This window comes from Oncorhynchus clarkii, unplaced genomic scaffold (genome assembly GCF_045791955.1).
Source record: "Oncorhynchus clarkii lewisi isolate Uvic-CL-2024 unplaced genomic scaffold, UVic_Ocla_1.0 unplaced_contig_7850_pilon_pilon, whole genome shotgun sequence".
Taxonomy (NCBI): Eukaryota; Metazoa; Chordata; class Actinopteri; order Salmoniformes; family Salmonidae; genus Oncorhynchus; species Oncorhynchus clarkii.
Window position 1 is genome coordinate 1 of NW_027260263.1, and position 13359 is coordinate 13359.

The 13359-nt window shown below is 42.2% G+C and overlaps 1 protein-coding gene across 1 annotated transcript; it reads right to left on the minus strand.

Moving 5' to 3' along the window:
- Nucleotides 1–275: 275 nt before the first annotated feature.
- Nucleotides 276–7679, minus strand: LOC139401304 (kelch domain-containing protein 1-like). Its single transcript, XM_071145646.1, has 10 exons — nucleotides 7565–7679; nucleotides 7310–7380; nucleotides 2853–2970; nucleotides 2562–2674; nucleotides 1729–1813; nucleotides 1557–1640; nucleotides 961–1041; nucleotides 704–762; nucleotides 484–593; nucleotides 276–352 (listed from the first exon to the last, which is right to left on the minus strand). Exons 1-10 carry the CDS (start codon nucleotides 7670–7672, stop codon nucleotides 276–278), a joined length of 906 nt encoding a protein of 301 aa, XP_071001747.1. The 5' UTR covers nucleotides 7673–7679.
- Between the last annotated feature and the right edge of the window lie 5680 nt (nucleotides 7680–13359).

Genomic DNA, 13359 nt, shown 5'->3' on the forward strand with positions numbered 1-13359 from the left:
ACCAGTCATACCAGTCATACCAGTCATACCAGTCATACCAGTTATACCAGTCATACCAGTTATACCAGTTATACCAGTCATACCAGTTATACCAGTCATACCAGTTATACCAGTTATACCAGTCATACCAGTCATACCAGTTATACCAGTCATACCAGTCATACCAGTTATACCAGTCATACCAGTTATACCAGTCATACCAGTTATACCAGTCATACCAGTTTAATCAGATGAGGAACTAGATTTATCATGATGCTAAACTGTCAGCTACTGTACTACCTTGGTTTGTTGTTGTTTGGATGGTCAAACTCCCTCCATGTCTTTGTGTCAACGTCTAAAACCCATCTATCACCTACAGAAACATAACAGATACAAGAAAGAAAGAACTCCATGGAACAGAAGGTTTTCTAGGTGGGTTAAATTGTTGAGTAACAGCTGAGTAAGGATTTCATCCTACTGGGTCTAAATGGGTAAATTACTTACTTATTGGTTTGCAGTCCACATTCAGTCCACCAAATAGAAACAAAGTGTTATCAGATACTGCAGTGAGGCTGTGCCACGACCTTCCCCCTGGCACAGTGGATGTTGGTACTCTGGAGAAGACATTTGGAAGGAACAGTTAAACACACCAAAGCTGTTATTATGATAAACACTGGAACGTTTGAAAGATAATCATTTGAAAGAGTGAAATATAAATACCTACATTTCAGACCATGTCCATGATTCTAGATCTAGACAATGAATGTCACTTGGTGTGGTTTCCTAAAGAGAAGGGTAGAAGGAAGGGCAAACCACTGAACATCCCAAAACAGGTCAACAAAACTTGAGTCAAGTATTACACTTGACTGTACAGTAAGCAATGTGATCCCATTAATCTTAGCAATGTTTTAGGGTTTTATGTGTCTCTGCATCAATGCAATACAAAACGTGAGGAGGAGTTCAACTCAACAGAGTACTCACCAGTACTCTGCCCCCATAGACATACCCTTTATGACCAAGTGTTGCACCTGCATGGGCAGCTCTGGGGGCAGGAGCACGACCCTGTCGTCAGAAAGAGATACTTACAGTACAGGTACAGAAGGACAAATTGTTGCTTGGCTGTTTGTGTGCAAATAACGAATTAGTTCATGTATAACCAGCATCATTGTGCTAGCTTAGCATATAGTGCTGCCTCCCTAAACTTGTCTGTGACTGGGCTTGAACCAGGGTCCTCTACCTCTCCTCTGATTGGTCTTGAACCAGGGTCCTCTACTTCTCCTCTGATTAGTCTTGAACCAGAGTCCTCTACTTCTCCTCTGACTGGGCTTGAACCAGGTTCCTCTATCTCTCCTCTGACTGGACTTGAACCAGGTTCCTCTATCTCTCCTCTGACTGGACTTGAACCACTGTCCTCTACGTCACCAACACACACGACCACCAGCTTGACAATGTAGAAACAGATTGAGCTAAACAACAGGTACCGATTGGATAGCTCCATCAGCGACATTTCAAGCTAACTAAGTTCCACATAGTGAAGTTATGTTGTGATGTAATCATACAGTGTGTGTCTGTCTTACAGAGCTCTGTGGTTCCCTCCAGCTGGCTAGTGTTGTATCAAAAACGTGGACTTCATTGTTCCACCCCCAACCAACGTTCTGCTCCTACAAAACACACAATACAACACGTTGAAAATGGTGGATGTAATTCATACGTTTGGACGCCATCATAAACAAAAAAGCAAAGATGTACCAATGATGCCGTGTCCACGATGAAGCTTGTGTCATCCATGATGTCATCAAGTGTCTTGTGACCATATCCACCAAAGTAGGTGACCCTACAGAATGGAAGATTCTCAAAGTAGGTGACCCTACAGAATGGAAGATTCTCAAAGTAGGTGACCCTACAGAATGGAAGCTTCTCAAAGCAGGTGACCCTACAGAATGGAAGATTCTCAAAGTAGGTGACCCTACAGAATGGAAGATTCTCAAAGTAGGTGACCCTACAGAATGGAAGATTCTCAAAGTTGGTGACCCTACAGAATGGAAGATTCTCAAAGTAGGTGACCCTACAGAATGGAAGATTCTCAAAGTAGGTGACCCTACAGAAGGGAAGCTTCTCAAAGTAGGTGACCCTACAGAATGGAAGCTTCTCAAAGTAGGTGACCCTACAGAATGGAAGCTTCTCAAAGTAAGTGACTACAGAATGGAAGCTTCTCAAAGTAGGTGACCCTACAGAATGGAAGACTCTCAAAGTAGGTGACCCTACAGAATGGAAGCTTCTCAAAGTAGGTGACCTTACAGAAAGGAAGCTTCTCGAAGTAGGTGACCCTACAGAATGGAAGATTCTCAAAGTAGGTGACCCTACAGAATAGAAGATTCTTAATTGGTAAAAATTACAAGATGTTCTGTACCTGTAAACTTCCAGTCACTGCACTAAGGCTAGCTAGCATTGGCTAATTGCTAATTGCCAGAATCTCACAGTATTCCCTTAAAAATGTGTCATTTGAACCCTGACTGTCTTCCTGTTTGTAGCAATACTGCAATGGGCATTGACGTTGCATTCTAATGTTATATGTCACTGACCTGTCGTTGAAAACCCAGCAGCACAGCTTATCTCTGGGTGAAGGAGGAGAGCCACTCTCAGCTTTCACGTTCTTCCATCTGTAGTCCCCATCCAGGAGGTTGACACGGTAAAGCTACAAGCACATATCTTTTCAGAACGTAACACACGTGTCTCTGAAGCTAGAGTTCGACACCCATCTGAACCGTCTCCTAACAACGGAAGCCTTAATAATGATTAATAAGCTTTTGGTGATTTTCAGAAAAAAATATTTGCATATCAGGGGCACTACAGTTTCTGTTGAGCTAGCTCACCTGATTGGTCTGTCCCGTGTCATCATATCCTCCGAATATGTACATGTGGCCAATTAGAAAGCAGCTGCAGGTGCCTGACATGGGGGGCGGGATCTCTCCTGACATTTGACACATTTCCCTTCAGAAGACAAAATGAATAAACCAACTATTAATACACACAGCATACACAGCATGAAGTTCCAAGCTAATACTATAGACCAGTCTAATACTATAGACCAGTCTAATACTATAGACCACTATAGACCAGTCTAATACTATAGACCAGTCTAATACTATAGACCACTATAGACCAGTCTAATACTATAGACCAGTCTAATACTATAGACCAGTCTAATACTATAGACCACTATAGACCAGTCTAATACTATAGACCAGTCTAATACTATAGACCAGTCTAATACTATAGACCAGTCTAATACTATAGACCACTATAGACCAGTCTAATACTATAGACCAGTCTAATACTATAGACCAGTCTAATACTATAGACCAGTATAATACTATAGACCAGTCTAATACTATAGACCACTGTAGACCAGTCTAATACTATAGACCAGTCTAATACTATAGACACTATAGACCAGTCTAATACTATAGACACTATAGACCAGTATAATACTATAGACCAGTCTAATACTATAGACCAGTCTAATACTATAGACCAGTCTAATACTATAGACCAGTCTAATACTATGGACCAGTCTAATACTATAGACCAGTCTAATACTATAGACCAGTCTAATACTATAGACCAGTCTAATACTATGGACCAGTCTAATACTATAGACCAGTATAATACTATAGACCAGTCTAATACTATAGACCAGTCTAATACGATAGACCAGTCTAATACTACAGACCAGTCTAATACTATAGACCAGTCTAATACTATAGACCACTATAGACCAGTCTAATACTATAGACCAGTCTAATACTATAGACCAGTCTAATACTATAGACCACTATAGACCAGTCTAATACTATAGACCAGTCTAATACTATAGACCAGTCTAATACTATAGACCAGAATAATACTATAGATCAGTCTAATACTATAGACCACTGTAGACCAGTCTAATACTATAGACCAGTCTAATACTATAGACCAGTCTAATACTATAGACACTATAGACCAGTCTAATACTATAGACACTATAGACCAGTATAATACTATAGACCAGTCTAATACTATAGACCAGTCTAATACTATAGACCAGTCTAATACTATAGACACTATAGACCAGTCTAATACTATAGACACTATAGACCAGTATAATACTATAGACCAGTCTAATACTATAGACCAGTCTAATACTATAGACCAGTCTAATACTATAGACACTATAGACCAGTCTAATACTATAGACACTATAGACCAGTATAATACTATAGACCAGTCTAATACTATAGACCAGTCTAATACTATAGACCAGTCTAATACGATAGACCAGTATAATACTATAGACCAGTCTAATACTATAGACCAGTATAATACTATAGACCACTGTAGACCAGTCTAATACTATAGACCAGTCTAATACTATAGACCAGTCTAATACGATAGACCAGTCTAATACTATAGACCAGTCTAATACTATAGACCAGTCTAATACTATAGACACTATAGACCAGTCTAATACTATAGACCAGTCTAATACTATAGACCAGTCTAATACTATAGACCAGTCTAATACTATAGACCAGTCTAATACTATAGACACTATAGACCAGTCTAATACTATAGACCAGTCTAATACTATAGACCAGTCTAATACTATAGACCAGTCTAATACTATGGACCAGTCTAATACTATAGACCAGTCTAATACTATAGACCAGTCTAATACTATAGACACTATAGACCAGTCTAATACTATAGACCAGTCTAATACTATAGACCAGTCTAATACTATAGACCAGTCTAATACTATAGACCAGTCTAATACTATAGACACTATAGACCAGTCTAATACTATAGACCAGTCTAATACTATAGACCAGTCTAATACTATAGACCAGTCTAATACTATGGACCAGTCTAATACTATAGACCAGTCTAATACTATAGACACTATAGACCAGTCTAATACTATAGACACTATAGACCAGTCTAATACTATAGACCAGTCTAATACTATAGACCAGTCTAATACTATAGACCACTATAGACCAGTATAATACTATAGACCAGTCTAATACTATAGACCAGTCTAATACTATAGACACTATAGACCAGTCTAATACTATAGACCAGTCTAATACTATAGACCAGTCTAATACTATAGACCAGTCTAATACTATGGACCAGTCTAATACTATAGACCCGTCTAATACTATAGACACTATAGACCAGTCTAATACTATAGACCAGTCTAATACTATAGACCAGTCTAATACTATAGACCACTATAGACCAGTATAATACTATAGACCAGTCTAATACTATAGACCAGTCTAATACTATAGACACTATAGACCAGTCTAATACTATAGACCAGTCTAATACTATAGACCAGTCTAATACTATAGACCAGTCTAATACTATAGACCAGTATAATACTATAGACCAGTCTAATACTATAGACCAGTCTAATACTATAGACACTATAGACCAGTCTAATACTATAGACCACTATAGACCAGTCTAATACTATAGACACTATAGACCAGTCTAATACTATAGACCAGTCTAATACTATAGACCAGTCTAATACTATAGACCAGTCTAATACTATAGACCAGTCTAATACTATAGACCAGTATAATACTATAGACCAGTCTAATACTATAGACCACTGTAGACCAGTCTAATACTATAGACCAGTCTAATACTATAGACCAGTCTAATACTAAAGACCAGTCTAATACTATAGACCAGTCTAATACTATAGACCAGTCTAATACTAAAGACCAGTCTAATACTATAGACCAGTCTAATACTATAGACCCGTCTAATACTAAAGACCAGTCTAATACTATAGACCAGTCTAATACTATAGACCAGTCTAATACTATAGACCAGTATAATACTATAGACCAGTCTAATACTATGGACCAGTCTAATACTATAGACCAGTATAATACTATAGACCAGTCTAATACTATAGACCAGTATAATACTATAGACCAGTCTAATACTATAGACCAGTATAATACTATGGACCAGTCTAATACTATAGACCAGTATAATACTATAGACCAGTCTAATACTATGGACCAGTCTAATACTATAGACCAGTATAATACTATAGACCAGTCTAATACTATAGACCAGTCTAATACTATAGACCAGTCTAATACTATAGACCACTATAGACCAGTCTAATACTATAGACCAGTCTAATACTATAGACCACTATAGACCAGTCTAATACTATAGACACTATAGACCAGTCTAATACTATAGACCAGTCTAATACTATAGACCACTATAGACCAGTCTAATACTATAGACACTATAGACCAGTCTAATACTATAGACCACTATAGACCAGTCTAATACTATAGACCACAATTGACCAGTCTAATACTATAGACCAGTCTAATACTATAGACCAGTCTAATACTATAGACCACAATAGACCAGTCTAATACTATAGACCACAATAGACCAGTCTAATACTATAGACCACAATAGACCAGTCTAATACTATAGACCAGTCTAATACTATAGGGTAAGGGTTAAGTTTAGGGTAAGGGTTAAGTTTAGGTTAAGGGTTAAGTTTAGGGTTAGGATAAGGTTTAGGGTAAGGGTTAAGTTTAGGGTAAGGGTTAAGTTTAGGGTAAGGGTAAGGGTTAAGTTTAGGGTAAGGGTTAAGTTTAGGGTTAGGATAAGGGTTAGGGTAAGGGTTAAGTTTAGGGTAAGGGTTAAGTTTAGGGTAAGGGTTAAGTTTAGCGTAAGGGTTAAATTTAGGGTTAGGATAAGGGTTAAGTTTAGGGTAAGGGTTAAGTTTAGGGTAAGGGTTAAGTTTAGGGTTAGGATAAGGGTTAGGGTAAGGGTTAAGTTTAGGATAAGGGTTAAGTTTAGGGTAAGGGTTAAGTTTAGGGTTAGGATAAGGGTTAGGGTAAGGGTTAAGTTTAGGGTAAGGGTTAAGTTTAGGGTTAGGATAAGGGTTAGGGTAAGGGTTAAGTTTAGGGTAAGGTTTAAGTTTAGGGTTAGGATAAGGGTTAGGGTAAGGGTTAAGTTTAGGGTAAGGGTTAAGTTTAGGGTAAGGGTTAAGTTTAGGGTTAGGATAAGGGTTAGGGTAAGGTTTAAGTTTAGGGTTAGGATAAGGGTTAGGGTTCGTAGATACTTAGTTGAAATGCTACTGGTCTAATACAATAGAGCATCTACCTACAGAGGGAATATACAGATAAAGTGTTAATCCCAAACAATTTCTCCATTCATATTCTTTACAATGTGTTATATACAGCCCATACGCACAAACACTATGTTAGAATTCCATTGATATTCTTACCATACACCTCTTTCTAAGTCATACAACCAGATTTCATCACTGGGAAGGAACACTTCCCTCTCAGCGGTTGACTGCAGAACAGAACAAAAACAAATCTAAGCATGTTGTTACTGAGAAAATACATCTATCAGCAGCATGTATGTTTTAAACAGTATATGTGAATGATAAACATCAATTCAAAAACAACACCATCAATTAGGAATGCTTTCAAGATAGTTCCAGGAAGGGAATTTACAAATCATGTTTGAGGCTTACCATGTAGCCTCCCCAGACATGCAGAGTATTTCCCTCTAATACAGCTGTGTGACCACTTCGCTCAAGGGCAACAAGTTCCACACAGTGTTTCTCAACGGCAGAATCCATCGTTTCTACAAAAAGAAAAGGAGAGAAAGAAATGTACAAAGATCTCCATGCCAGGATTTTACATTTTTCTGCCAGGATTTTTATTATCTCTGCCAGGATTTTACATTTTTCTGCCAGGATTTTTATTATCTCTGCCAGGATTTTTATTATCTCTGACCCAAATCTGTTCAAAATCTTTTATTTTTTTATAGGCCCAAGCTGCTAATTTTGACGACAGACTTTGGCAGCGAATAGAATGTGCTGGCTGTTTTTAAGTAGCTGAGACGTTCCAAGTTGTTCTTGCCCTGACAGCGTTTAGTGTAGCGGAAGGTCAAAGGTCATGTCATCTTGTCACCAGACCATTGCTCCCTCTGGCCACGCCCCCTTACCTGAAAACCCCACAACACTCACCGAATACCTCTCCTCTGCCTGTTCCACTCTCTTTATACCACCACTCCCTATGAGCAGTTTGTTTTCCTGTGCTTAGCGGTTGTGTGCTTGTTTATGCAACAGGCAGCTCGTCCCTTCACTTCACTCACATGTACTTCTGAGGGCAGAACATATCATGTGTCATGTTTGAAATAGCCTGCTGGGACCAGCCTGGTCGTGCAATAGTTCACATGCTGTTACACTTCACGTATCAAAGTGATGTGAAACGAAACGCGAGCCAGCCGTCTGTATTATGATCGGAACCAAGTCTTTGATTGGATGGAAACAACCCCCCCCTCCCCATCCATCCTCACAGAATCCATACATTGACTGATTCACGTCTCTAAGGCTTAAGACCTTTTCAAATGTAACTTATTTTGTTCTCCACGTTTACTCCGTCTTCTAAGGTAGTTCTGTTGGGGTGACGTGTCTTAGCCCATTCACAGTGGTGCATCCAGCGAGCTATATTGATCTAATGTTGGAAGAGTTGGGGAGGAAACAACTAAAGGTAAAATAGCATGAAACAGTGTAAACGTTTTCTACAGGGTTACTATAAATCAAAGAGTATTATTACACTGTAAAACCTTTCCCTGTAAATGTGTGGGATTATACTGGCACCAGAGCTCCCAGTTTAATATTGTAATTTAGCTTTACAGCAGAGATGCTGTAATATATTTTTACATCTCTGCTGTAAAGGAAAATTACAGTATGAAGCTGGCAACTCTAGTGCCAGTATAATGCTGTGAATTTACAGGGAAATTCTCCCTGAAATCTAAATGTAATAAAAACAATAAATTGGAAATAAAATACATTCATTCAAAGTAAAAACAATGAACACATATTTATACAAATAAGAGCATCATTACAACACGAATGCAAAAACGATATATTGTGTGTGTGGGGTGTAGGGGTGGGAGAGGGAGGTAGAGTTAAAATTGGGATTGGTACAATCCTAAAGCTATGATCAGGGACAACTCTATTCGGAGTGAGGGGGTTCAGAGGCAGTGAAACACACAATGGGACAGGAGAACATCCAGGAGGAAGAATTCAGTGCAGCATCAGGTGTTCTTCACTCACTGAGCTCTTTGAAGAATGGGGCAAATGTAGGGGTTGAGAACAGCTGGCTTCCTCTGGGCCACCTTGTCATGCACTTTGTCTTCAGCGTCTTGGGTTGATTTGAACCAGGAATCTGCACAACCGTTTATCCAATATAGTTTGATGAAATATTAAATCTATTGAGGGATTGAAGAAACACAAATTAGACTGCTGGGTGATTCTGATGAAACCAGTTGTAAACATGTCTGTAGCAAATTGAGTTACAAACCCATGATGCATCTGTAAAAAATCATTCTTAGTACTAAGATGTCTCCTATTTACCACGGTCTCATTTTTGCATTTTCGCCTGCATTTTGTACATTCTCATTACGGAAATGTGTCCTGATTTTCATTTTAACATTTTACTAACTGATTTGATATGTTGCTGTAGTTTGAATCATAAAAAAAATTGTAAACTAGTTTGCTGTTTACATTAAACTATAATATTTATTACCTACAAAACACAGTGTCTGTGGTGGACATTACGTGACAATTTTTCAAGTTCCTGCAAAAACTCCAATCAGTTAAAAAAAATAGATATATATTCACCCATAATGCATCATCTACAGGAAGTGAAGTTAATGTATTTGCTTCTATGCCTTCAGAAGGAGGTTCTTATTCTCATACACCCCCTTTAACCCACTTTGCCTTCTCATTACCGAAACAGCTAAAAAGCTCAAATTGGGAAAAAGTCCGATTTAATTTTATACTAATTGAATAAGTAAATGTTAATCATATTTTTCAGTGTTTAACATTTTCTTTAGGGAGCAATGTTAACAAATATTACATTGATTTGTTTATACCTTTTTTGGACTGTTGCTGTAATGATAATTTTTGTGGAAATTGTGGTAAGATGCATAGATTCTAATCAAAAAACATAATCATTATTCTGAAATAGATAGGTACATTGTCACGCCCTGACCATAGTTTACTTTGTATTTTCTATGTTTTGATTGGTCAGGGTGTGATCTGAGTGGGTATTCTATGTTTCATGTCTTGTTTGTCTATTTCTATGTTCAGCCTGATATGGTTCTCAGTCAGAGGCAGGTGTTCGTCATTGTCTCTGATTGGGAACCATATTTAGGTAGCCTGGGTTTCACTGTGTGTTTGTGGGTGATTGTTCCTGTCTATGTGTTTTTCACCAGATAGGCTGTTTTTTCGGTTTTCATTACATTTATTATTTTGCACTGTTTGTATTTTGATTCGTGTTTTACGTTTGTTCATTAAAACATGGATCGCAATCTACACGCTGCATTTTGGTCCGATCCTTGTTCTACCTCTTCATCAGAGGAGGAGATAGAAGAAAACCGTTACAGAATCACCCACCACCAACGGACCAAGCAGCGTGTCAACAGGCAGCAACAGCAGCGTAAGGAGGAATGGACATGGGAGGACGTTTTGGATGGCAAGGGCTGTTACACTTGGGAGGAGATACTGGCTGGAAGAGATCGCCTCCCATGGGAACAGGTGGAGGCACTTAGGAGAGCAGAGGCAGCCGGAGAGAGGAGCCGGCGATATGAGGGAACACGGCTGGCAAGGAAGCCCGAGAGGCAGCCCCAAAAATTTCTTGGGGGGGGGCTAACAGGGAGTATGGCTACGCCAGGTAGGAGACCTGCGCAAACTCCCTGTGCTTACCGGGGGGCTAGAGAGACCGGACAGGCACCGTGTTATGCAGTGGTGCGCATGGTGTCTCCAGTGCGGGTGCATAGCCCGGTGCGGTATATTCCAGCTCCGCGTGTCTGCCGGGCTAGATTGAGCGTCGAGCCTAATGCCATGAAGCCGGCTCTACGCAGCTGGTCCCCAGTGCGTCTCCTTGGGCCGGCTTACATGGCACCAGCCTTGCGCTCGGTGTCTCCGGTTCGCCTGCATAGCCCAGTGCGGGCTATTCCACCTCGCCGCACTGGCAGGGCGACCGTGAGCATTCAACCAGGTAAGGTTGGGCAGGCTCGGTGCTCAAGAGCTCCAGTGCGCCTGCACGGTCCGGTTTTTCCAGTACCACCTCCACACCCCAGCCCTCCGGTAGCAGCTCCCCGCACCAGGCTTCCTGTGCGTGTCCTCGGCCCAGTACCACCAGTGCCAGTACCACGCATCAGGCCTACAGTGCGCCTCGCCTGTCCAGCGCTGTCGGAGCCCTCCTCCTCTCCAGCGCTGTCGGAGTCTCCCGCCTGTTTAGCGCTGTCAGAGCTTTCCGCCTCTACAGCGCTGCCGGAGTCTCCCGCCTGTTCAGAACTGCCAGTTAGCAAGGAGCTGCCAGTTAGCAAGGAGCTGCCAGTCTGCAAGGAGCTGCCAGTCTGCAAGGAGCTGCCAGTCTGCATGGAGCTGCCAGTCTGCATAGAGCTGCCAGTCTGCATGGAGCTGCCAGTCTGCAAGGAGCCGCCAGAGCTGCCTGTCTGCAGGATGCCGCCAAAGCTGCCAGTCTGCAAGGAGCCGCCAGAGCTGCCAGTCTGCAAGGAGCCGCCAGAGCTGCCAGTTAGCATGGAGCAGCCAGGGCCGCCAGTCAGCATGGAGCAGCCAGGGCCGCCAGTCAGCATGGAGCAGCCAGGGCCGCCAGTCAGCATGGAGCAGCCAGGGCCGCCAGTCAGCATGGAGCAGCCAGTCAGCATGGAGCAGCCAGTCAGCATGGAGCAGCCAGAGCAGCCAGTCAGCATAGAGCAGCCAGAGCAGCCAGTCAGCATGGAGCAGCCAGTCAGCATGGAGCAGCCAGAGCTGCCAGTCAGCATGGAGCAGCCAGTCAGCATGGAGCAGACAGAGCTGCCAGTCGACCAGACTCTTCCAGATCTGCCAGTCGTCCAGACTCTTCCAGATCTGCCAGTCGTCCAGACTCTTCCAGATCTGCCAGTCGTCCAGACTCTTCCAGATCTGCCAGTCGTCCAGACTCTTCCAGATCTGCCAGTCGTCCAGACTCTTCCAGATCTGCCAGTCGACCAGACTCTTCCAGATCTGCCAGTCGACCAGACTCTTCCAGATCTGCCAGTCGACCAGACTCTTCCAGATCTGCCAGTCGTCCAGACTCTTCCAGATCTGCCAGTCGTCCAGACTCTTCCAGATCTGCCAGTCGTCCAGACTCTTCCAGATCTGCCAGTCGTCCAGACTCTCTCAGATCTGCCAGTCGTCCAGACTCTCCCAGATCCGCCAGTCGTCCAGATTCTCCTAGATCCGCCAGTCGACCAGATTCTCCCAGATCCGCCAGTCGACCAGATTCTCCCAGATCCGCCAGTCGACCAGATTCTCCCAGATCCGCCAGTCGACCAGATTCTCCCAGATCCGCCAGTCGACCAGATTCTCCCAGATCCGCCAGTCGACCAGATTCTCCCAGATCCGCCAGTCGACCAGATTCTCCCAGATCCGCCAGTCGACCAGATTCTCCCAGATCCGCCAGTCGACCAGATTCTCCCAGATCCGCCAGTCGACCAGATTCTCCCAGATCTGCTAGTCGACCAGGATCTGCTGAAACCGCCAGCCAGCCAGGTTCTGGTAGTTTCTACTACCTGCCTGGGCTTCCTCTCAGTGCTGAGCTTCTTCTCAGTGCTGAGCTTCCTCTCAGTGCTGAGCTACCTATCTGTCCCGAGTTACCTCTGTCCCGAGCTGTCCCTCTGTCCCATGTTATCATTGTGGTGGGTAACCTATTTAGGGACGTTTAGGAGGGGGATTAAAACTGTCATGGAGTGGGGTCCACGTCCAGCGCCAGAGCCGCCACCGCGGACAGATGCCCACCCAGACCCTCCCCTATAGGTTCAGGTTTTGCGGCCGGAGTCCGCACCTTGGGGGGGGGGTACTGTCACGCCCTGACCATAGTTTACTTTGTATTTTCTATGTTTTGATTGGTCAGGGTGTGATCTGAGTGGGTATTCTATGTTTCATGTCTTGTTTGTCTATTTCTATGTTCAGCCTGATATGGTTCTCAGTCAGAGGCAGGTGTTCGTCATTGTCTCTGATTGGGAACCATATTTAGGTAGCCTGGGTTTCACTGTGTGTTTGTGGGTGATTGTTCCTGTCTATGTGTTTTTCACCAGATAGGCTGTTTTTTCGGTTTTCATTACATTTATTATTTTGCACTGTTTGTATTTTGATTCGTGTTTTACGTTTGTTCATTAAAACATGGATCGCAATCTACACGCTGCATTTTGGTCCGATCCTTGTTCTACCTCTTCATCAGAGGAGGAGATAGAAGAAAACCGTTACAT

What these genes read in the sequence shown, in the direction of transcription:
- LOC139401304 (XM_071145646.1), bottom strand. Translation starts at nt 7,672, where the DNA reads ATGGATTCTGCCGTTGAGAAACACTGTGTGGAACTTGTTGCCCTTGAG. An exon ending in ATGTCTGGGGAGGCTACATG is followed by an intron (nt 7,381 to 7,564) that starts GTAAGCCTCAAA and finishes TCTGTTCTGCAG; the next exon opens with TCAACCGCTGAGAGGGAAGT. An exon ending in GACTTAGAAAGAGGTGTATG is followed by an intron (nt 2,971 to 7,309) that starts GTAAGAATATCA and finishes TGTCTTCTGAAG; the next exon opens with GGAAATGTGTCAAATGTCAG.